Raw genomic sequence first — 25401 nt, 5'->3', positions numbered from 1 at the left:
GATTCCATAGTGTTAGGACACCAATTGACAGTACAAGTTCCACACTCCGTGGAAGTTCTTTTAAACCGAACACAGACCCAGCACTTGACTATAGCACGACTGACAGGTTATGAATTGACATTGTTTCAGCCACACATAGAAATCAGACGTTGTAATACACTGAATCCTGCTACACTTTTGCCATTAAGTGAGACAGACCCATTGGCACATGATTGTATTGAAGTCATTACTATTACGACGAAACCTAGACAAGACTTGACAGACACTCCATTACCGGACCCAGACCTGACACTTTATGTGGATGGTTCATGCATGAGAACAAGTACAGGAGAATTAGTGGCCGCCTACGCAGTCACGACAGAAACTGAAGTCATAGAAACAAATTGTATTGACACCCTGTCAGCTCAAGCAGCAGAGCTCATCGCTCTGACTCAAGCCTGTATTCAAGCCAAGAACAAGAGAGTTAACATATACACAGATTCACGTTATGCATTCGGAGTTGTACACGACTTCGGTGTATTATGGCGAGAGAGAGGTTATTTGACTTCTCACGGTGCCAAGATTCAACACGGTCCCCTCATTCAAACTCTGTTAGATGCAATACATCTGCCTACAGCGATATCCATCATGAAGTGCAAGGCACATACAAAAGTCACAGATATCATTTCCCAGGGTAACGACCTGGCAGACCGAACAGCCAAGCATACAGCTCAGACTCAGACTCACGCAACTGACTTGACAAAGACAATAGTCCAGACACCGACACATTGCATGACAGTTAGGGATCCCGCCCTAGATGTAATTGACATACAGACACATGCTACACCAGACGAAATCAAGAAATGGACTGAACTAGGAGGGATCCAAACAGATCAAAGATGGATGACGAAGGGACAATCTACATGGTTTCTCCCTGACTCTATGGTCCAAGTTATCATTAACACAGTACACAGTCCTGCACATTTAGGAGAAAAAGCCATGTTAGACAGTATTCAAAACATTTGGTTCAATAAACATTTACGAGCAGCAGCCAAACAGAAAGTGCGTACTTGCATGATTTGTTGTCAGTTCAACCCAGGTAAAAGCATTCCCGTAGAGCAAGGTGGATTTCATCCTCCCGATCACCCTTTTGAAGTCCTCCAGATGGATTATATCCAGATGGAACGTTGTCGAGGATTCAAATATGTCCTCGTAGTCGTATGTGCACTTTCCCGTTGGACAGAAGCATATCCAGTCCCAGATTACACTGCTCCGACCACTGCCAAGCAGCTGGTTCGTGAATTCTTCCCCAGATATGGTTTGCCCCGCATCGTATACTCCGATAACGGTCAGCCATTCTCGTCCGAATTAATGAAACCGGTATCTCTCCTGCTCGGCTACCAATGGAAGTTCCATTGTGTCCGACATCCCGAGGCAGCAGGCCTCGTGGAGCGCCATAATCAGACTCTGAAAATTCGTCTCGCCAAGATCTGTAGAGAGAAAGGCGTCGACTGGATAGTAGCCTTGCCAGTCGCACTCTTTTACATGCGAATGATCGCACATTCTAGAACAGGGCTATCCCCGTATGAGGTGGTCTTCGGTAGGCCACCGAATATGTGGGGGACGCCTCTGCCTCGAAAAATTACCGATGTTGACTGTATTATGCTGACAGATTACCTTGCCTCCTTGATGTCTGCACTACAATCATGTCGTTCACAGGTTGCTGCAGCCTTTCCCGACAACACCGAGGTGAAGCCCCATGAAGTTGTTCCAGGAGATTATGTCTTCATAAGAAATTTCGACAGGAGGAGTCCGCTGGAGCCCCGTTGGCAGACGCCAAAACTAGTACTTCTGACCACAAGGACAGCAGTGAAAGTGGAGGGCCGCAAGGGCTGGCTTCACTCGAGTCATATCAAGAAGTTTCATGGACTGTTTCCAGATTTGGACTCTCAGCCCGGCCCTCCTCCACAGACTGACTCAAAACTCCCCCTGGTCGAGAAAACTTCTTCCCAGGAATACAAACTGAAGCTAAGGTCTAGCAAGTCAGACAGTTTAATTGTTTAAGTCCTCCCCTAGGTGAATCGGTTAGACGAGTTTCTGACATGTATCCCCTAGACCCCAATAGAGAGAGAGATAGACAGAAACAGCTCAAGAAACGTGAATATTGTAAATCTCTTCGCAGCCATTGCATTGTGACACTATTGATTATGTTTTTTCTAAGCCTTCTGATTATTGCTGCAAGTATACTGTTACATGTCTATTACCCTATTTTCAAGCGTGCACATTCTCCCTTCAATGTTACTGCCGAGCATTCTTTCAGTGAACTGCCCCCGCATGAATTGTCTTACCGACTTGCGCTGCGCAACAACACATTCATTAGTATGTTACATCATTCCCATCAGACCAGCAACGCTACAAATTGTTGGATATGTGGCCGACTCCCTCCCTATCAGAAATACAAGGGAGTTCTGCCCCTCTTCCCGTACCCGTTTACACACAATGGTTCCTGTGGTGCATGGTTTAGATTAATGAACTCACTAGATTCCAATTCTGTAGTTTACCAGGGCAACTGGGTATGGGGAAATCTGAACACAGTTCTGCATAAGGTATGTTACCCTGACAAGGAGGGTCTACCAAAAAGGACAGGAACTGATCTAGAAAATGAAGTATATGGATTAGGTAACTTTACACTTAACCTCATGATTCTGAATGTTGAATCCGAAACCGAACCAGTCTTGCCTGCCATGTCCGTATTACCAGTCAAAGGTGAATTATGTGTCAGAAAGAATGGTTCAGTACACCTGGGTCATAGTAAATGTACTACTGTGATCAAATTCAGTGATAAGGGCAAGTCTGCGTTTAAAGCTTCACGTCATTCCTACTTTATTTGTGGTCATACCGCATATATACGCTTACCTCTAGATTGGGATGGCACCTGTTACATTGCATTCCTTCTGCCACCTGTTTTCCTAGCCCCTCCTGATTATCATAGGAATACCCATCTAGTACACAATAGACCACAGAGAGATCTCCCGATTGTCGACTACACTGAAACGGCATGGGAACAATATACAGACTTCAATAAAGGTTTCTTTCCCTACTTAGGTGCTGTCTTTAATAGCAAACTGATACGAAAATTAACCAGAACCCTTGAAGCAGTAGTGAATGAAACTACTTCCGCCCTAGGTAACTTAACAGAGGAGCAGTCTGCAATGCGGATTGTTGTTCTTCAAAATCGTCTCGTCCTTGACGTCATCCTGGCCGATAGGGGCGGAGCTTGTAGAGTCATCGGATCGAGCTGCTGTGTTTTCATTCCAGAAAACGCGCCATCAGTATATAGAGCCATTACCCGTCTTCATAAGATTGCAAGTCAGATACACCAGAATCCAGGCACCTGGACTTGGTCCGGTTGGTTCTGGAGCGTATTGTCAGCCTGGGGATGGAAGGTCCTTCTCATAGTATTCAGTTGTTGCCTATGTCTGCAATGTGGGCCAGCGATTTGCGGCTTGTGCGCCACATCATGTATTCCTCATTCGAGTCCTCATTCAAAACGCCGTAAGAAGAAAGAAGAGCAAATGATGTTACATGAACAGATTGATAGATTAATGAGGATTGATATATCATGAAGCGTCCGTAGGGGACAAGGAGGGAATGAGGAAATATGAATTTTTATGATCAGTTGTGTCCCCTATCGTAGACCCCACCGGCTCCATGTACGTGCTCCAAGTACATGTATGTTCCCTCCACTTCCAGCTATGAAGACGCAAATACATTTGCGTCCAACGTTAACATGTCCTCTTTCAGATCCACCATGAATGGGTCGGATATTCCGTTCCTAAGTGTGCCTTGCCAACGTCTTTATATGGTGCACTTTCATGTATTTCTAGCTCTGGCGAGTTAGGCCCTGATTTCTGCCATCAAGCCTTTTTCTGCCTTCTGTCTCTGAAAGCTGCAGTCTGCTGCTTCCTGACCCTTGACTTACTCCCTGCGCGGCGAGCGGTGCCAGGCTCGGCCTGCTTGCCTGCCAAGACTGTATTCAACCTTCAAGTTATCTGCTCCGCTCCTCGAAAATACATTCCTGTCTAGTAGTTTAGGAAAACATCCTTCCCAGCTGCAGAGCAAAGGGCCCGGCCTCACTGTCTCCATGCAAGTAATTCATAGCTCCTGTTACCATGGTAGGCCCATGCCCCCTTGCTTTACCCGTAGACACGTAGTCACATATGCACGCACTAGCAGTCAGTATAGAATAGCCTCTGCCCGAGAGACCTTTCCTTCTAGATAATACAGTTCTTCAAACACAAGATATTAGATATGATTTGGGATTAGGTTGTTCTGACACCCCAGACTTCTGTCTCCTCATGTAGGGCTAAATGTCAAGTCCCCTTCACCCTCCAGTTCCACGTCAATCACACGTCATGCTGCTGCGCGCGCATCCCTGCCTCATATTTCTGCTGACACTGCAGGATTCTTCTATGGATCCACCCACCTGTGACACGTTTCATGTGACGTTGTCTAGCACACACCTCCGTGTACGCCCTCATGCACGCTTTCTGTTACGTACATGTATGCTTATCTCGTTTCTCTCAGCTGTTACGCCTTCTGCATCTGTCACTACTGTAATGCATTGACTATATATATGATATCCTGTTAATAAAGTATTGTCTATCCCTTCCTGAACCTTCGTGGTGATGGAACATGATTGCCTGGTTCGAACCAATTCCTTTTTAAGGAATAAAACCCCTTTTAAAACCTCAGATACCACGGATTCTGTCTCTTATTTTTGACTGAGTTATTCTTATTGAACTTTACCGCATAAATTAAGTATAGGTAATTTAAATTTACCACAGCATACCAGACAAAATAGCAAGAAGTGGACTGTACTTATACAGGAAAAGTTGTTGCAAGGACATCTGGGAAGGGACCTAAACCAAGTGCCCTGTGTGGGAAATGGTAACCAAAAGTGCACAGTATAGTCTATGGCAAAGGCAGTGTATTAGTACAAGATAAGGCTCCATTCCCAAGGTGGTAATTAACTTAGAGTAGAATGCAACCGAGTGCGGGGCCTATACCTTTCTTCACCCGTGCATTAAATCAATACTAATAAAACAACGTTTTCACTTGTTCTTTAGAAGTTGCAGTAATTAGCTCTGGATGAGCCTTTTCTTTTTATAAGTCCTAGTTCTACCAAGCTTGACATAATTTATCCATGGAATCTCATCTAATTTCTCCAGGCATAAGCAGTCTTTTAGACTAACCTTGAGAAACCTGCATGGGGCATGCAACAGATCTTCAGTATAACATTAGTGGTGCGATGCAAACTGCATCATCTAAATAAGACAGATTCAGTTCAGCATGGCCAATTAATTAAGTTACAGAATGGCGAATGGATAGTAATCGACAAACAAATATGTTTTCTATCATTTGGAGACTTTCTTCCTTAGAGCAGCACAAAAAGCCATCACCATAAATCCCCACTGGGATACATTTCCTCTTGTGTATGTGGGTTAACTCCTTTACTGGCTCAGAGTCTAGCCTAGAAGAGAAGAGAAAAACTGCTTTTGTGGCTCTCTGAAATTGTTGGTATATAATTTTAAGCATATGAACCCAGTTATACCCGAAATCGAAGGGTAACCGAGAGTAACTAAAGTGAGGAACTTTCGTGAGTTGTGTATTCTTGATCGGGTAGCATTTGGTTGTGGTGATGAATAAATCTTTATTCGATTATACACATAATCATAAAAGATAAAAACCTATAAAAAACATTTATAAATTTAAAAATCCTCATTATGACAGATTTAAAATACTACGGGGGCGTGGCTTGAACGCCGAGGGAGATGGCGGCGTGAGCCCGTAGCTCCGTGCCTCTTCCCCGTGAAAATCCTGACACAGGGGCCGGAGAGCCCGTGGGTGCCCCGGCGCCGGCAGGGAGACCATCGGAGGCCAGCTGGGCGAGGCTTGGGCGGCCGGCGGACCCGCAGCGCCGAGGCAGACCGCCGATTGCTGATGCGGAGTGGCGACCTGCGCCACGCAAGATGGCTGCCGCGACGGAGCCCCGGAGCACCGAGAGCTGCGCAGCAGGTCGCGACGCCGGCGGGCACTGAAGTGGCGCGATAGCCGGCAGTGCCGATCCGCCGCACAGCGGGGGGCGATCCTGAGTCCGCAGCCGCGGAGTGCAGCGAGGACGTGTGGGGACGGGGAGAGCCACCAGGACGCACAGCTGCAGGCGCGACTTCCAGTCAGACTCCTTGGCAGGGAGAGCGGGACCTGGAGCATCGGCCCGGCCCTGATTGCCAGCCAACCCATCAGGTGAGCGGAGCGCCGCCTGGAAAGGGGATTCCGGGGAGACGGGGCACGGCGCTGCCCACCTTGGCGCCCCCCCCCCTGCCCCCCCGAAGCGGAAGTCCGGGGAGCGAGCGAGTGGGGACATAACGAAGGAGCCCGTGGGCCACTGGGGGACCCATAACCACGCCAGACGACCGAGGGAGCGACCAGCATAGCGCGCTGCTCCAGGGTAGTGAGAGCGACCCCCCACAGCACCCGGGGATCGGACACCACGGTGGACGCTCCCACTGGGGAAGTGACTGAGCAGCAAGACCCCACAGCGCGCAGGAGCTGACCGCAAGGATAATAGGCGGAAGTGGCAGGCGGGAGCGAGGAGGCCGGAGGCTATGGGGAAACCGAGAACCAAGGCGGAGGAGGCGGCGGCGTCGAGTGTGAAAGGAGGGGGCCCCGCTGAGCAGACGGACCTGCAGAGACTGCAGGATCGGATCTTGGACGCCATTTCGGCCACCAGGGACGCGCTTCATAATGACATTGCGCAGGTGGCGTCGGGGCTGGGCCTGCTTCGAGCGGACCACGACAAACTAAAAGACAGGGTCAAGGATACCGAAGTGGCGCTGAGTGGCCTGGCACCAGCTCATAAGGCGATGGAAAATAAACTGACGGACGCCCTGGACCGCATACGCACCCTGGAACGGCGAGCCGAGGACGCGGAAAATCGAAGCCGGCGCAGCAATGTGCGGATCGTAGGCGTACCAGAGACGGAGGGGTCGGGGAACATGGTTGCCTACATGGAAGAATGGCTGAAGTCAGTGGTGGCGCCGGAGGGGCTCTCGCCGTTCTTCACTCTGGAGCGAGCGCACAGGGTCCCCTCGGGACCGCCCAAGCCAGGGCTCCCACCTCGACCGATTATAGCCAAATTGCTGCACCACAAGGACAGAGATCTGCTCCTACGGAAAGCTCGAGAGGCTGGCCCTTTCCAGATAGCGAACAGCGCAGTCACGCTTTTCCCAGACTTCACCTTTGAGACGCAGAAGCAACGGGCCTCCTTCCTCACAATCAAGAAGGAGCTGCGGGCTGAAGGGATTGCCTACTCCTTGCTTTTCCCAGCTAGGCTCAGAATAGTAGTGGACGACAAGGCGATCTTCTTCGCGACGTCGGCGGAAGCCTGGGAGTGGTGGGAGACGTACAAGGCCGGGACTGATGGCGCCAAGGCACGAGAAGAGCGGGAAAAGGAACGAGAGCGCTCGCCCAAGCGGCTGCGGAAATCGAGGAGACTGTGGAAACGAGGGCGGGGGAAGCTGGGACCCACGGCCTCCCAGACTGAGGCGGAGCGGCAGGCCGCGCTACTGGAGGTCGAGAAGATTGGTCGAGCGGAGGGCCCTGAATCCAGGGGGGCCACGGACTCGGACACTCACGTATCGGCCTCTGGATCGGAGTCGGACCTTTCGGGGATTCACCGCGCAGAGGGGCCGCAGGTGACGCCGCAAACGGCGGATGAGATCCTGAACATATGAACTTCCGTTGATGCAGCATGGGTAATGTTTGGACTGACTGGGAGGGGAACCATTGCCTGAGCACACAGTGGGGGCCGGGGCACACCGCAGGGCTCGGGGCAGGGCGACCATGTGGAACGGGGGTGGAGTCGGGGAGCGAGGCGGCGCAGCCCCCCTCTGGACGAGGCCGCGCTCCGAGAGCACTTAAGGCACCCACGGCTACGGCTGTGTAGTTGAGACCTGGGTCATCAGGTTTGGGAGTTTGGATGGGGACTGATATATCAATATTGGGGCCTGTTCTGGGGGAGGGGGGGGGGGGGGTACCACAGTTGGGGACTGTTTACTTTTCTTGAGGTTGTTGACCCTGGGTGCACCATGGGGAGGGCGGATGCACTGTTTTGTTTTATTTAGGGGGGGCACCACCACCACCACCGCCGAAGGGCAGGATCTGGGGAGAGGGTTGAGACTAGACCACCGGGACAATGGCTAATGTGACTGGATTGAACTGTATTACCTGGAATGTCCGGGGCCTACACACCATGCAGCGCAGACATAAAGTGCATGCCTATTTAGTGCGGAGGGGAGTACACATTGCAATGCTGCAGGAGACGCATCTCACACGACAGGAGGGGGTGGCGTTACAGAGGAGATGGCGGGGACAGGTTTTCCACACCAGCTACTCGGCCTATGCGCGGGGAGTGCTTATATGGGTTAGAGCGGGCACCCCTTTCCAACTAACGCGCCAATGGGTGGACCAGGACGGGAGATACGTGGTGGTGGAGGGGAAGCTGGAAGGTAGGGATATTGCGCTAGCTAGTATATACGCCCCGAACACGGACCAACTGGCTTTCTTAGCGACACTGTCAGGGACGCTGGCCCACTCCTTGGCGGGCCCGGTCCTGCTGGGAGGCGACTTTAATTCCATTGCCGACCCCTTGCTGGATAGGTCCCACCCCCCCCTACGTGACTCCCCAGTTCATAGGCTATCTAGAGGGAGGAGGGAATGGCAGGAGAGCTGGGAGCTAATAGATATTTGGAGAGGGCAACACCCGACTGACCGGGATTATTCGTTTTTCTCCGGGCTCCATGACTTGCATGTCCGTCTGGACACAATGCTCTGCTCCCGGGGGGTGCTGCCGAGCGTCACCGGTTCAGAGTATCTCTCGAGAACGATTTCGGACCATAACCCGCTCCTAATCCGGCTAGCATGGATAGCGGAGAAGCCCAGGATTCCGCTCTGGAAACTGAGGCCGGAGACCCTAGAGGACCCCCTCTTCGGGGAGGCCCTAGCGGAGGGAGTGGACCTATACTTCGCAGAGAATGCAGGGACGGCGACCTCTAGAGCGACGGAATGGGACGCCTTGAAGGTAGTGGTGAGGGGTATTTGTATTAAGGATTATGTGGGGGTGCGGAAAGTACTGCTGGGCGACTTGACTAAGGCGGACACTACGCTTAGAGAGGTAGAGAGGAGGCGGCCCGGGCACCCAGACCTCCAGGAGGCTCTATGTGCGGCCAAGGAGGCAGTGGCCGTTGAAGTGGAGAGACTTCGGGCCTTCGACTACAAGCGATATGTACTGCGCTCCCATGTTGAAGGCGATAAGGCGGGCACGCTCCTGGCATGGCTCTCGAACCCCACGAGACGGTGCGCTCCCATACTCCAACTGAGGGACACAGCGGGCGTGGTGCGACACACACAGCTGGGCATAGTCAACGGCTTTCAGCAATATTACGAGGGTCTGTACCGGAGTACCCCGGGAGACAGGACGGGGCTGGTGGACCCCTTCCTGGCTGACCTGCCCCTGCACCAGCTGGAGGCGGACCAGGCGAAAGACTTAGGGTCTGATATAGACGTGGGGGAGATACGGGCGGCGGTGCGGCGCATGGCAAGGAACAAATCGCCGGGAATTGATGGACTCCCTATAGAGTTCTATAGCAAGTACCTGGATGCGCTGGCACCACGGCTCCTGACTGTCTATAAAGAGGCCAAGGCGACAGGCCGGCTGCCGCAGTCGATGCGGGAGGCGTTAGTGGTCCCACTCTTGAAACCCGGCAGGGAGGGCGCTGACCCTGCGTCCTATCGACCACTCTCCATGCTCACAGCGGATTATAAAATCCTGAGCTCCATACTAGCGGCGAGGCTCCTGCCTCATATGACGGGGCTTGTACACGGCGACCAGAACGGATTTATACCACAGCGCAACACCTCACTAAATATCAGAAGGCTTGTCCGGATCATGGATGGGCTCGACGGCGGGGCAGGGACGGAGCTGGTCCTCTCAGTCGATATCGAGAAGGCGTTCGACAGCCTCGAGTGGGACTACCTATATGCTGTTATGGAGCGCCTCGGGCTGGGTGCCGGTTACATTCACTGGACGAAGGTCCTTTATGCGGGGGCGATGGCAAGAGTGAAGGTGGGCTCGACGGTATCCCTCCGCTATCCAGTGGAGCGGGGCACACGGCAGGGCTGTTCCCTCTCGCCGCTGTTATTTGCGCTGGCTATTGAGCCGCTGGCGGCTGCGGCCCGGACAGGGCAGCATACTCGTGGAGTGCGGGCCCGAGACGGACACCATTTCATCTCGCTATACGCCGATGACCTACTGCTGTTCCTCAGCGACGGTGTGGAGGACCTGCAGAGAGCGGAAGCCCTGCTGGAGAGCTTCGGAGAGATGTCGGGCCTAAGGGTTAACTGGCCCAAAACGAGCTTGTTCCCGCTCCTGGAGGGCACTGCCCAGCCACAGCACCGGTCCGAGGCGGTCTGGAGCCCTACCTGTATAAAATATCTGGGGGTCCACGTTTACCACAAACCGGGAGACTTGCTTGAGGGCAACCTGGGGCGCTGCATACGTGGACTGAAGGGCTGTATGGCCTTTTGGGCCACGCTGCCACTGTCGGTAGCGGGCCGGATATCACTACTTAAGATGATCGCCCTGCCGAGATTACTGTATTACTTCCGGACGCTCCCAATCTGGCTACCCGGCTCCTTCTTTAGACAACTTAAGTCCCTGATTACGGCGTTCATCTGGGGAACGGGTCGGTGCAGGGTAGCGCTGACCACGCTTTCTCGTCCGAAGGATGAGGGGGGGCTTGCGGTACCGGACTTTGAGCTATATTACCTAGCAGCCCAACTGCAAGTCTTCACGCAGGAAGTAGCGCGGGTGTTCCGGGGCCCAGAGGATGAAAGCTTACGGGGGACGCCCAGGCATGTCCTAGCATATGTAACCCTCCGACAGCGGCTGGACAGTCGGGATTTGTCACTGGAGCAGCGCACGTACCGACAATGCTGGAACCGGGCCCAAAAGAGAGCGGGTATCCAGCGCCCATATGCGCCCGAGATCCCTCTGGGCATGCTTACGGCCCTACCACATGGCGGCGACTGGTCGCACCTACAGGAATGGGAGGAAGCGGGAATACAGGTGGTTGGGGACCTGTTTGAAAATGGCGCACTGCTCCCATTCCAGGAGCTGACAGATCGCTTTGGCATCCCGAGAGGGGGATTTCTGCTGCACGCAGCCGTAACCAGGGCGATGCAGGCCCACTGGGGCACGGGTCTGGAGGAACCTGGGACGGCAGCGGCGTGCCAATACACCATGATGGCGGCAGGCACGATCAAGGCGGTAACGTGCCTCTATAATCGGATGCTCAGAGAAAATACCCCTCCACTCGCATCCCTCAAAGCCAAATGGGAAGCGGACTTAGGAAGGGAAATACCTGACACAACGTGGGAGCAACTCGTCCGCAGGGCTCGCAACAGCACGAGGAACGCTAGGTTCCAGCTAATCCACTACTATGTGCTGCACAGGGCGTACATGACCCCGGGCAGAATCAGGCGGTATTTTGGAGATGAGACAGCGGCCTGCCCTAGGTGCCCGGAAGAGGGGGCCGAACTGGTGCACATGCTGTGGGCATGCCCAGCCCTGCGGGAATATTGGCAGGACATAGGAGAGGTGTTGAATGAGGTGACTGACAGATCCATAGAATACGGTCCAGCGGAGTGTCTCTTGCACTGGTTCCCCCACACCCCCAAGAATAAACTCACCAGTAAGTTTATAGACATGGGACTGATGGTGGCCAAGAGGGAGATTACGAAGAACTGGAAGGCGAGAGTGGGGCCAACTCCGCGGAGGTGGCGGCAGGAATTTCTGAAATGGGCCGCGGCAGACAGCACACATAGGTACCAGCTTGCGCGTAGGACCCCTAGCCCAGCAGAGGCTGACACTGCTACCTCGTGGGAAGTAATGGTGCAGGCACTTAGGGACAGCGAGGCTGAGGATGAGGGGGAGGCCCCCGGGGCGGATGGGACGGAGGAGGCGGACTGAGGCCCTAGGCGCAGCAGGTATGCAGGGGGGATGACGCTAGCAATCCAGGAATGGTCGCAATGGAACCTCAGGCAGGTGGTGGTGGGTGGGTTTGGCTGGGGGGGGAGGGCGGGGCTTTGCGCAGGGGGGGGAGTTGGGGATTAGCGCGTAGTTAGGTAGGACTATAAAAGTAGGCATACACAGTAATCCGGACACTGATTACTCCTTCATAGGAAACGTCAGGTGTGGACGAGCAGAGACATCATTGCCGCCCAACCCCAGGGTTGTGGGCCTATAGGCTGTGTACAGATTGGTGAAGCAAGTTGAAAGTCTGCTACAATTATGATGATACTTCTAAGTGTAATGACCTGTACAGGTGTGTCTACAATAAAAATTGTTTCAAAAAAAAAAAAAAAAATGACAGATTTAAAATACTACAATTCTAAAACATGCCAGAGCAATACATTTAAAATTACTGCCCATAGGTTTACAGTAAAAAAAAATATTACAAGTTCTTAATTTTATTGCAGCGTAAAGCACCTTTCAGAGAGGCAAAAACGGCCAACATTATGGCTTAGTCAGGTAACCGCTTCAAAGGTAAGAAAGTTGGCTGAAACTGGCAGAAGCCCCTGGGCTTCACATGTGGAACTAAATATTGATGGCGTTAAAAGCGGTATCTTCATTATATGGAGGGAGTAGACACGGGGAACATCGTTTACAACTAAACTTTTACCCCGCACTACCATTACAACGCAGGATTTACAACGAAAGTCGTTACAACGACTTTTGCTGGAGGGCGCTGTTGGATAGGGAATAGTTTAATTTCTATTCAACAGCTTCCCTACTATCCACGGGGACTGGAGTTGGAATAGAAAATTAAACTATTCCACTATCCAGCACCACCCAACACAAGTCGTTGTAATGACTTGCGTTGTAAAGGCATGCGTGGTAAAAGCATGCGTTGAAACGTCATACATCCAGTAGACACTTTCACCCACATAGGGGACATGGGACCCTGAAGCGGAGGGCACGTCTTTAGACTGACGCTGAACCAAATCAACTCTTTCCTCCACCAAACACAGTTCAATGTTAACCACCCCCTATACTGACGAAAGATAATTGGTGATAGGAGTTTTAAAAGTCTTTAAACTATTTCTGGCTTTTAAGTTACTAGCTTTTCTTTTGCCCATTATGACTATAGAATGGAAGTCAAGTCTACCTTCATGAAAAACCTCTAGTTATTCTTACCAATCTTCCACGATCCAAGGAGGGTGGCCCAGCCCAGCCTCTGACTTGCGCAGACGAGCCCGCTCTTGGCCCAGTCTTAGCCCGGGCTGTGCCTGCGTGCATCCCACTCAGCGGGGTAACTTTCAATGCTAAATAGCGATCTGAGGCTCTGCCTGCCTCCTCCAAGCTCACAACTGCAGGGCAGTATGGACTGTCAAGTCCTCTGCCAAAATCACGTTCCTAGCAGTGGGGTAACCTGGCGCAAAATAGCGCTCTGAGGCTCTGCCCCGCTTCCACCTAGGTCACAGCTGCGGGGCAGTATGGGCGGCGGAGTCCTTCCGCTACATATATTGCATCCTACGCAGTGAGGTAACTGTTGGCGCCAAATAGCGCTCTGAGGCTCTGCCCTGCCTCCTCCCAAGTCACAGTTGCAAGGCAATATGAGCAGTGGAGTCCTCTGCCAAAATTGCGTCCCAACTGCTGATCGCTTTATTTGGAACCTTGCTTAAAATGGAAAGGCACACTACCAGACTCTTCAATATCCGTTTTATTTTTATTGGTTGTCACCGTATAAGATTCACTTTAAGAATATATTGTAAGTTAGAAGACAGTAATTTAAAGAAGGAAGAAAGTTCTAGTCTTGAGACTCCAGCAATGGGGTTGACTGTTGTCTTCATCCTTTGAAAATATTTTAAACTTCATCAGTCATGATGGGTTTAAACTTGAAAGAGAAAAGAATGATTGGTAATGAAGTCAACATAAATTACCATTTTATTGACCATTTACATAAAGGCAATTTGTTTTTTTTGTTTTTATAAATCCTTTTATATAACTGAAAAAATCAGTATGAAACAAAAACCTCTGTTTTAAAGAATGTTTGCTGTATTGTTGTACCTGACTTGGCAACGTGTGGCAGTTGCTGTTCTGTGTAGGGTTTTATTGAAAAAGCGATTATCTGAAGTAATCTTCTGAAGGTGTTCAATCCAGGCTCAATTTACTTTCCCAGTGGCATACTCTGACTTTGTTAATTGCATTCCGAAATGTTTTCAAAGTGATCTCTATATGTTCTCTATTTTTCTGCTTTTTACCTAAAACTGAGTGATCTCAATTTGACATATTTAAGCTCCTTTGAGAACCAGGAATTAAGCATGTTTTAATCTGTGCTTGATACGTAGCGGCAATTGTGTTGATATGACTTTAACAGATTTGTTTGAAAGCAGGAACGTTGTCTATTGTTTGTCTGACCGCCAATCATTGGAAACATTTCATACATTTTCTTGTTCCAGACCAAAGAGAACTAGAGTTTGAGTTTATGATGAACATGTTTAGACGGCTGTTATGGCTGAAGAGATGATTCGTGGAAAAATCTAAGCTTTTATATCCTGAGACTAAGGATATGAGATTGCCAGTTAAGCTTCAGTAATGTTTAGTTCTACAACCCTAGACTATGTCATCAATTTTGCCTGGGATGCTATAACGAACAGTGCTTAGAGTGCTTATAATGAGATCACGATGGCAATGTAGCCAAGATTCCGTATTGTGATGAGATAGAAATTTGTGGATATCATCAGGGTGCAAATGTCTTGAAGCACTTTACATGTTTGTTATTACCAGAATAGATATCCAGGGCTTGCAGGCAATGGACCACATGGGTTAGCTTGAAGTAGTTATGAATCCCGGGCAGGCATTGTAGTAAAAGACTTTTATCACGGTTGGCTGCATGGATGGACGACGGACATATCATAAAGCTCTTAAAAGAAGGCTGTCATAAAGAGCAAAGTACTATAGACCAAGATATGTGGCTTCAACTCATCTGCTCTATATACACCATAATGAAAAACACCCAAATATACACTGTCATCCTCTATCTAAAACTGCTTTTGATTGCTATGATATATCAATCTTATTGACTACACTGGTTTACCTGACAAACTCCTTAACATCTTGATGATCAAATTATACAGTGATAACAGGAAGGGGACAATGTGACCTTTAAGGCAAATGTCCACGGAACATAGGAATACACTCAGAAGTCAGACAAGGCTGTGTTTTCGCTCTTGCATTATTTAACTTATTTTTAAATGACGGGAGTAAAACCTTATCCCTCCTTAACCATGATGTTTCCATGTTGGGAGAAGATCAAATACCAATTTTGCTAAATGCAGAAACCGCAATGCACCGCTTACTAAATGGCTTTGAACCCCTATTCTAACACAAAGAAATATTCATCAATACTAAAAATACCAAGGTTATGTTACACAAGCCAATGTCCGAGCTAAAATTAACCTTCAAAATCTATGGCACAACAATTGCAAGCGAGTCCACTTTTATGACTATCTGGGAATACGACTGAGGACCAGTTCCAGGGCTCAGCAGTTAGTCAAAAATGATTCTACCTTATGCCAATGCAATAGAGATGTAGTACGCTTTTCAAATAAGGAAAAGTAACAGGCTAGTTGGGCCAGCTATCACTGTCTACAAAAGAAAAGCCAAAATAGCAAGTTTGTATGAAGTTGAGGTTTATGGTCAAAAAAGATAGTCAACCCTGCAAACAATTGAGAAGAACTTCCTACGTCACCTGCTGCACCTGGCCTGGAATCTCTAGTGACTGTACAAATAGCAGAACTAGGCCTTAGTCAGTTGGTAGTTAAAAATTGGGACCTAATTTCTATTAAAAAGCAGTTTTTGACTTGATTATATCTGTGGCGCTGTTTTTTTTTTTATTCTGTTGATTGATTTTCATCAGCAAGAATAAAAAAACAACCTAGTACCACCATACAATAGAACTAAGGCCATTACATTTCTACATTCGTCATCCATATGTAATTGGTATATGTACATAATAAAAAAGAAATAATACACAGTTAATTAAGGGGTAATTCACAATGTTCGGTTGCGGTGTAATAAGGGAGAGAAATATTGACATTCACAATAGTACATTCATTTCATTGTCCTGCACATAAGCGGTAAAGTACCTCCAGTAGTCTTTCGGCCGCGATCTGGCCGGTAGCTCCTCTTCGTACGTTAATAATCTATCTCTACAATAGGTCATGTCTCGCAGCCATTGTTTGATGCTAGGGGTGTTCGTACCACACCAACTTTGCGATACCTGACGTTTGGCTAACAATAGTGAGATTACACAAAATTTACGTTTCTCAGCTTTCACGTTTGTCAGAAGTCCCCGTAGACATGTTTTTATAGAACATCCAATCTCCCTACCCACCATTTCTTTTAGCTTCGAAGTGATCCCTTCCCAGTAAACACGTATTTTCACACAATTCCAGGCCAGATGAATAAAATCAGCCTTCTGCATCCCGCATCTCCTGCATGTTGTGTCATCGCGTAACCCATATTTATGAAGTCTCACCGGTGTGTGATATGTTTGGTGAATATATTTGAAGTGCAACAGTCGCAAGTTACCATTTGGTGTAAGTAGTTTAACTAAAGCGCATGTAGTAAACCATTTCTTCTCCGTTAGTGGATCCGGGAGCACCTCATTCCACCTCGCCATTGCTTTAGCAGTGGTATATGGGATTTCGCTTTGTGCTACTGCATAGAGTCTCGATACTAAGTGTGTGGTATTTGAGGATGTCAATACCAGCTGAAGCGGGTCTAAGCAGGCTGGTTCTGCAGGATAGCCTTGATACAGTTCCTTAATAGCCCTTTGCAGCCTATAATAGGTGAAGCGAAATAACATAGTTTAGTTACTTATATAGGATAAGTCTTCTAGTTGGCTAAACTGTCCTTCGTGATATAGATCTCCAAACGTATCAATTCCTACTTGCTTCAAGAGACCCATGCCCACAGTCTCATTAGTGACTGATAGCTCTGGGTGATGGTGTAGTGGCAGTGCTGGAGCATAAAGAGGTAGCTTTTGAGCTAACTGACCAAGTTTTCTCCAGGCATTGGCGCTAGTGTGATGTCTTCAGAATACAAGGGCGGCCTTTTATGCGTTAGTATGGCTGTTAAAGGTACTGGGAATGTGTCTCCCTCTTCCACTGCTGTGTGTGTTAAGTAAGGTATCTTGTGAAACCAGAATGCATATTGTTCCTTCGCGCATAGGTAATACAAGTAGAAGTCGGGGACACGAAAAACACCTTTTTCGTAGGGCAGTGTCAGTGTTCTGAGTTCTATACGTGCTTGTTTGCCCGCCCAAATTAATTTAAGTACTAAAGACGGTTTATTTTTAAAAACGGCTCTCGGAGGTGGAATGGGAATATTATTAAATAGGTAAAGAAACTTAGAGAGGATGTTCATTTTCACAATTGCAATGCGGTCTGCCAATGAAAGCGGTAGTTGTAGCCACCGATTGATTTTTTTTCCTCTAGTGTAGCTATCACTCTCCCATAATTTGTGCAAATGACCTCTTCCAGGTTTCTACTATACCATACTCCTAGATATCTGATTGAATCAGTTTGCCAGTCCAAAGGGAATTCCGTGGCATGTGGCTTGGTGGTGTCGGTCAGTGGGATAATCAATGATTTATTCCAATTGATCTGTAGGCCACAGTGTCTTCCAAATGTAATGTATTCCCTTAATAGCGGGTCTAGGTTTTGTTCCGGATCGCGGATATATAGAAGCATATCATCCGCACATAATGATATGTGTAATGGTCGATCTGGGAAGTGTAATGCCGAATGATTGTAATTTTGTCGAATGAGGCAAGCTAACTGCCCCAGTGATAGAGCGAAGAGCAGGGGCGATAGAGGGCATCCCTGCCGTGTGCCCCGGGCAATAGGGAAGATGTCTGAAATATATCCATTCACTCGTACCCTAGCTACCGGGTTTGTGTATAGTAGCTTTACCCACTGTATGCATATCGGGGGGAACCCCATGCGTTTTAGGATCGTTATGAGATACGGCCATTCTATCGAATCAAACGCCTTGGCGGCATCCAACATGACCGCCACTGCTTTAGTTGTTGGCGTTAGATAGTGAGAAAGAGCAAAGAGTGTTCTGGTGTTGTGTGAAGTGGCCCTGGAAGGTATAAAACCAGCTTGGTCCGGTTGGACCAGATTTGTCATAAGTGGCTTTAAGCGGACTGCTAGAATCTTGGCTAGGATTGTAGAATCAACGTTTATCAACGATAGTGGTCGGTACGACTCACATATTTCAGGATCTTTATGCGGCTTGAGGAGGGTGATTATAACCGCCTCCCGTAATGTTGGGGGCAGCTCTGCCTGATCGAATGCCCTGCCATACATAGCCAACAAATGGGGAGCCAGGATATCCACATATGTTTTATAAAATGTGCATGTAAACCCATCTGGGCCCGATGCTTTCCCATTAGGCAGTGTTTGTATAATTTCTGTAACATCCTCCACCGTTACTGGTAGTGACAGGTATTCACGCTGGTTGTCTGACAGCCATGCAATGGCTACATCGTCGTTCAGGTAACTAAAAATGTCCTCTGGGGGTCCTGTCTGCTGTGACTCTTACAACTCGCTATAGTTATGTACAAAACTGCGTAGGATACCCTCCGTGTGCATAATCAGTTTGCCGTTCACGTCCAAGATTTGCAAAATTGCCTGAGAGCCTTTCCCTTCACAAATCTTAGCTGCAAGGACTTTGCCTGGTCTACCCCCTTCTCCAAATTGTCTTGCGGTCGGTCTTTTGGAGACATATTTGAGCTCATCCTCCGTGTACCTTTGGTGTTCTGTATATGCCTGTCTCAGTTCCCCCCAAAAGAGCTGCGTTTCAAGTTCTTTCATTCGGATTTCACATCTGCTGATCTGCCCCCTAATATCCCTCAGTATGCCTACTGTCGTACTCATGCATACCCCTCTCAGAGTTGCTTTAAACGCCTCCCAGAGAGTGCCTGTGTCTTCAACGTCGATACATTTAATTGCAAGTAATCTTTTATGGCCGGGGCTTTGGTATCCGCATATGTGGAGTCTGTGAGTGCTTTTGCATTAAATCTCCAGCTAAAGGGAGGGGGGGGCAGTACTGTGGTATTTGGAGTGATAACAAGACCAGATTGTGATCCAATTGTGTTATAGGTAGTGTTTTCAGTATCTCTTTCCATAGTAAGATGTTATCTGATCCCAACCAATAATCTATGCGGGACCAACTACCATGTGCCATGTTGACGTGCGTCGCCCCTGGTACATCTAGATTTCTTGCCCTCCAGAGATCTCTCAAAGGGAGATCCTCCATGATATCCAACACTTTTGCACGTGCCTTCCTGTGTGGTTCTATGGATGTCAGCGATCGGTCCGTGTAATCCCTAAGCGCAATATTAAAATCCCCTCCCTATATTATGTTGGTGTCCGTGAGGTCATGCATATGATTCCAAATGTCTTGGAAAAATTCGGGGGAATCAACGTTGGGACCATATACAGTGGCCAGTGTTATCCGCTGACCTCTCAATATCCTGGTTAGTATAACAAACCGCCCATTGGGATCAAGGATCGTTCGAGGTATTTTGAAATTTACACCCTTCTTTACTAATGTCATCACCCCTCTGGAGTATGAGGAGTAGTTAGCTGTGTGTATTGATTCCGCCCATCTCGCACCTATGGTTTTGTGCATATTCAGAGCTATGTGTGTCTCTTGTAATAAAGCTATATCTGTGCCCCATCTGTGGCGCTGGTTGATGAATCATTACGAAATTTTCCAAACTAATACGCCGCTCACTTGAACTGCTGTTCAAAGTTTTGGGGTGGTCCGGGAAGCGGGGGCTGAGAAAAAAGTATTTTACCCATGATAATTCACATAGACTCTTTAGCTGTGGCTGCAGGCCAAACTGCTAGATGGAATTACACCAGATTTGGCAGAAAGCTAACCTTTGGTCCGCAGATCGTGCTTTCGTGATTTGGTGTAAATCTGTCAGTAGTTTTTGACATATTAAGCGAGAAACAAATTTGTATATATAGGGATGAGTATCCTCCACCGATCCACCTGCAGAGGACTGCGAACCCCTGTGCGGAAGCAAGGCTCTGATTGGCTGACCGTACCTTCACAAAAAAGTTGCGGCCACCATTTTGTTTGCCGCATTGGCTGGGGGTGCGTAAAAGAGTGCAAACACAGGTAAGGGGTCAGAATACACGTATCCTGACCCCTTAGGGCACTCGTCCCGAAACTGTGCGCCGCGGCTCCCTGGGGAGCCATCAAACCTAGCCAGGGGAGCCGCACATCAAACAGTATAATGCATTTAATGTTGAAGGGTCTGTTGGCTTCAGTTAAACTAATTATACTTAAACACATGATGTTGATGATTTGTAAGTGACATACCTAACGCTGTAAACTTAGTGCTTAATTGATGGCATGTTGAGAGAGATGACCTCCATATTTCACTCCCAAAGTAAGTGGAATATGCCTGATTTATATTGTTACATTCGATAATAATTTTGGTGTTTTTCAAATGCATGTTACACCAATGCAAGTTATCAGGAAAGTACAGTTGTCCTGTCTATAAACACATTAAGTATTATTAAGTATTGACACTTGTACTTGAACCATAGGTACTTCCAGTTCACGTTTCTTTCAGTACACACATTTCCAGCCAGGCCTGCTCTCTCCTTGAGCACAGGGAAGTAAAATGCCATATACGGCATAATGCCAAAATTTAGAAGCAAGAAAGAAGGACGATTAAAAAAATAAATCAGAGGAATTTATTTGGCTTGCTTTGATTTGGAGGTAATTTTAGGGAGGAGACAGCAAAAATAAAGCTGTTTGAGGTTTAAAAAAACATGAGTCACCCTGCTGAGACAGGTGTGTTGGCACGTATGACATGGGTAGAAATGGAAGTGCTTGCAAATATTCTTCAAGCACAGAAACAATTTGGCAATGGGGCCTACATGCATAGAGGTGCTATCTAGCATTGTAAGTGGGATACAAAAGTTTGATAGAGTACTCTAAAAAGGCATTGGCAAAGAAGTGTACTTAGGAATATTTTATTGGAGGTGCAACCTTAGTAATACGAAACACCCTGAGTATATGATTATAATACCTTCATCACCTTCATCTCAATGATTTTCAAGGAGAAAAATGTAAGTACTCGCGAGGCCCGGCTTACATCCTCCCACCCTCCCAAAAAAGTAACAGTGGGAAGCCACGGGCAATGGCTAATGGGTCAAGGGAGCCGCGGAATGAAAAAGTTTGGGAACCACTACCTTAGGGACACATCATGGGCAAAACATTGCCCACTTTTCTTTTTATGTCAGATCCCTTGTGGTGCTCACTGCGGCCTTCTGTGTAAAATCGCAGAGTGTCCTCAAATTCAAATAAAAAATTGAGAAAAAAACGCACTGCATCTAGCCCCATGCTGCGCACGGCCTTCAGCTGTGCGCAACTTGGGTTTGGGTGCATATGGTAGGGTTGGCCTCTGGCCCTGCAGCCAACAGTGCGTGGTGCTGGTTATATTAATGTGAGTGCTAAAAAAACCATAGAAATTCACTGAAAAAAACAAAGATTACAAGGACGTTATAGTTGTGTTCTGAATGTAGTCGCACAAAACCATAGAAATTCAGCAGTTCTAGTTATACTTATAGTTAGACTTATCTGAAGAAACTATAACTCGAACCGTTAAGTAACTTGCGGCAACGACTCATTGTTTCTTAACATAAGTCTAACTATAACTGTTGAATTTATATAGTTTGGAAAAAGAATTTTAAAAACCTTAAAAATTCACACAAAAAACAAACTTTAAAGGGGTGTGATAGTTAGGTTCAGAATTTGCATACACAAAACCACAGAAATTTAGCAGTTAGACTTATTCCAAGAAACTATAACTCATACCCTGAGGTAACTAGAACTTGTACCCCCACCATGCAATTTTCTCACCAATAATTTTATAGCAAACGATGCAGTGATATTATCAATGATGTCATAGAAGATGTTGTGAGTGATGTCATCTGTGGGGCAATTAGCAGTGTGTGGCGAGGGTGTGAGTTATAGTTACCTTGGGGCATGAGTTATAGTTTCTTTATATAACTAGAACTTGCTGAATTCCTATGGTTTTATGTGTGTAAATTCTGAACCTAACTATAACGTCCCTGGAACCTTTGTGTTTTTTGTGAGTTTCTAAGGTTTTTCTAATTATTTTTCCTAACTATAATGTTCCTGTAAGCTTTGTTTTTTTCAGTTAATTTTGACAGTTTTTGTAACGCAGCAGGGGGTTGGCCGTGGCCAACCCCAACATGCAGCCAAACCCCCCCTACGCATGCAACCCATGTCGCATTTCACCTCTGTACCAAGCATAAGAAGAGCCAGATGCGGAGGCCGCTCACTCTCCTACAACCTGGCCAAGACTTGGAACTCTCTCCCCCTCTCAATCAGATCAGAATTCAATCTGCTCACTTTCCGAAAACTTCTAAAAACCTGGCTTTTCAATAAAACTTCGACCTAAATCCTCCCTCTGCTCCCCAAATCCTACCCCTTCTGCTCAACTCATCTCTTTTCCTCTACAGCGCTGGGATGCCCCCGGGTAGCCAACGCGCTATATAAATCTTCTTTCCATTCCATTCCATTCCATATTTACGAATCCTCTGTAAAATAGAGAACACATGTTTCTGGCTCCTGGCAGGTTCCATGTGGGATCCCACCACTAAGCCTGGGGGGTGGTCAACGTAATCCTACCCTACCCCCATCTTTTTTTTTCCATCTTTTTTCTTGGGACTCGGACAAGTATTTAATAAGACGGCACGTTGCACTGGGTGTTGCTCATAACCCATGTCTACACACACTGAGACTATACTGCCTGAGGGTATCATCCAAGGTGAGTGTCTTAAACACTGAAATTGTACTCAAAGAACATTTATGAGATAGATGGGTCACAGACCCTGACTAGTTGGCAGTTGGGGGGGGCACCTTTCCTAGTTAAAGCAGAGGGGCCATCTAGGTGCCAAATCTGTTGGGACCAGAAATAGCAAATGTTAGGGGTATCTAAACATTGGTGAGGTCTTTCCCTTTCTTTTGAAGACATGGCAGATGTTGGCTAGGTATTTCCCTGTATTTAAAGCCCTTTAATAAGACCTGAGGTTTCACACTGACCTTGGATGTAAAGCTTTGGGCATTTACCCTTTTACATTGATTTGGATAAAAGTGAAGGACTCTGTGTGATGTTCTCCTCTTTTCCTTTGCAGTGCATGTCTCCTACCTGGATGGAAAAGGAAATCAGGAGGCCCAAGGAACTGGTAAGAACCTCGCTCTCAGATCATGCTATTCTGATTGGTCTTGTATTAAGCATTGCTACTACTGTAATAGGAGTGCCAGAGTATCCTCAAACGCCAAAGACTGTGATAGTGGCTGTATATGTGACATTCCTCATAAATGTCCATGTTACAACTTGCCCAAGTTTGATGCTGCAGATTTCACCCTAGAATTAAAGTAAAAGCAATATAGAAAAAAACAAGTTAACATCCTGTGTGTGTCATTTTTAATCATCTCTTATACATACCTGTATTATAAGCAACTATTGCTACAATAGCAGTATAGTATTTAAATGGTTGGCATAACAATGTTTTTTTTTTTTACATTTCAGCCATTTCCCCATGTTATGTATTTCCTATTTGTCAACTTATCACCTGTCTTGAATGCTCTCATCCTAATTTCTTCCGCCTGGGCATTCGAGCAGGTCCCCCCTCCAGCCTGCCTCTGGTGGCCCTGTGTGGTATATCCAGTGAATTGATGTATGCCTTTTGGGCAGCACAAACCGAATATTGCAAATTTATAGTGGATTCTCTTGAGTTTTGGCCTACGTTTATATCGTATTCAATAAGTGATCTACCAATATATCAGTATTTGTGCCTCTGATTAACTTTATTTTCATTGTAGTTTGCCTTCAGTAGTTTGTTGGAGTTCCACAGGCCAAATTCATATAGGTGAATGAGGCATCTGGTGTCTTACATATATGGCTTGGGGAGGGACTTCTAGAATAAATTCTACATATCTTCTGGGTGGTTGGTGTCCTGAACATATAGGTTCTGTGCAAATGGTTTTAAATGAGTTGGTGTGAATCTTGTATTACTAGAAATCCCTTGCACCACGGTGCATGCTTTTTATCAAATGCATCTATTAATATCATCTGCTAATCGCCCTCCAATAATTGTGGTGCTTTCATTTGGGCCTTCTTCCTATGTGTTTTTAGAGGCATATAGAGTTGTGAAACGCGCCCACGACACCCTTCCATTGTCTGTCTTGCCTTTGGGGTTTCTGCATGGCAGGAATGTTGGGGGAAGTCTGCCCATATTTCTCTGGTTGTCCAGAACAGCCTTGCATATTGAAGTAACAACTTCAGGTGTATTCCAATGCCTTGTGAGCCTCCCCAAAGGAAATAAACATGTATCCCCGTGCAATTTCACTAGGGTACACACTCTCCCTCAATCAGTTATGCTATTGACATATCTTCACTAATGCGTTTATATGGTTTTAGCCACCCAATTTCAGTTTCCTTGAAAAAGAAGGGTATCCCAGCACTTTCTTGATCGCTGCCTCCCATGCTGAAGATGTCAGCCATACTATATAGGGATATCTTTTGGGCACATTTCCACCCCTCATGAAGAGCAGCAGTATGAATCCACACCCAATAGCCTGCTGAGCAGTCTTCTCCCCAATTATCTATGTCCTTGCACTGTTTTATTGCATCCTTCAGCAGCACCACAATGTAATATAACTCAAGATAAGTTAGGCCAACTCCACTTCTTTCTCTGTCCATTTACATCTCATACAGACCTACTTTGCTTCTCTTCCCGGTCCAGACTTGTGTTATCAATAAGCTACCCATTCTTTAAACATAGCTCTTGGAATTTGACATATTGTGTTTTACAGCACATACAAACATTGGTGGCAGAAGCACCGTTTTTGCAGTCACAATCCTACCCATTGTAGATGTGAGCAGATTGTTCCAAGAATGTGTAGCCCTCTTTAGGCCCTGCATTACCTTCCCCTTATTATATTTATATTGTTTATCAGTTTAATGCATGATTTATATAAACAGGTATCAGAAACTGTTATTATGCCAGCAGATTCCTATCAGTGCGGGCTCCTCAAGGTTCATTCTTTCTAAATTCTCCTACGGGAATATAACTGTCTTTTCTTTATTAATACAGAGGCCTGGTGCTCTGTTGTGCCCCTCTAATCCATGCCTCAAGATGTGGGCCTAACTCCCTGGTCAGTTAAGACAC

General features: G+C 47.3%; 1 protein-coding gene across 1 annotated transcript in view; it reads left to right on the top strand.

The window, feature by feature from the left end:
* Positions 1-25401, top strand: part of TAF6L (TATA-box binding protein associated factor 6 like) — a 229050-nt gene that overhangs the window by 128022 nt on the left and 75627 nt on the right. Inside the window, exon 7 of the mRNA XM_086938108.1 lies at positions 23362-23412. Within this exon, the coding sequence (XP_086794234.1) occupies positions 23362-23412 (51 nt within the window). The remainder of the gene's footprint in view (positions 1-23361; positions 23413-25401) is intronic.

This window comes from Lissotriton vulgaris, chromosome 9 (assembly GCF_964263255.1).
Source record: "Lissotriton vulgaris chromosome 9, aLisVul1.2, whole genome shotgun sequence".
Classification (NCBI taxonomy): domain Eukaryota; kingdom Metazoa; phylum Chordata; class Amphibia; order Caudata; family Salamandridae; genus Lissotriton; species Lissotriton vulgaris.
The sequence above is the reverse complement of the archived record's forward strand: the minus strand, read 5'-3'. Positions and strand labels throughout refer to the sequence as shown.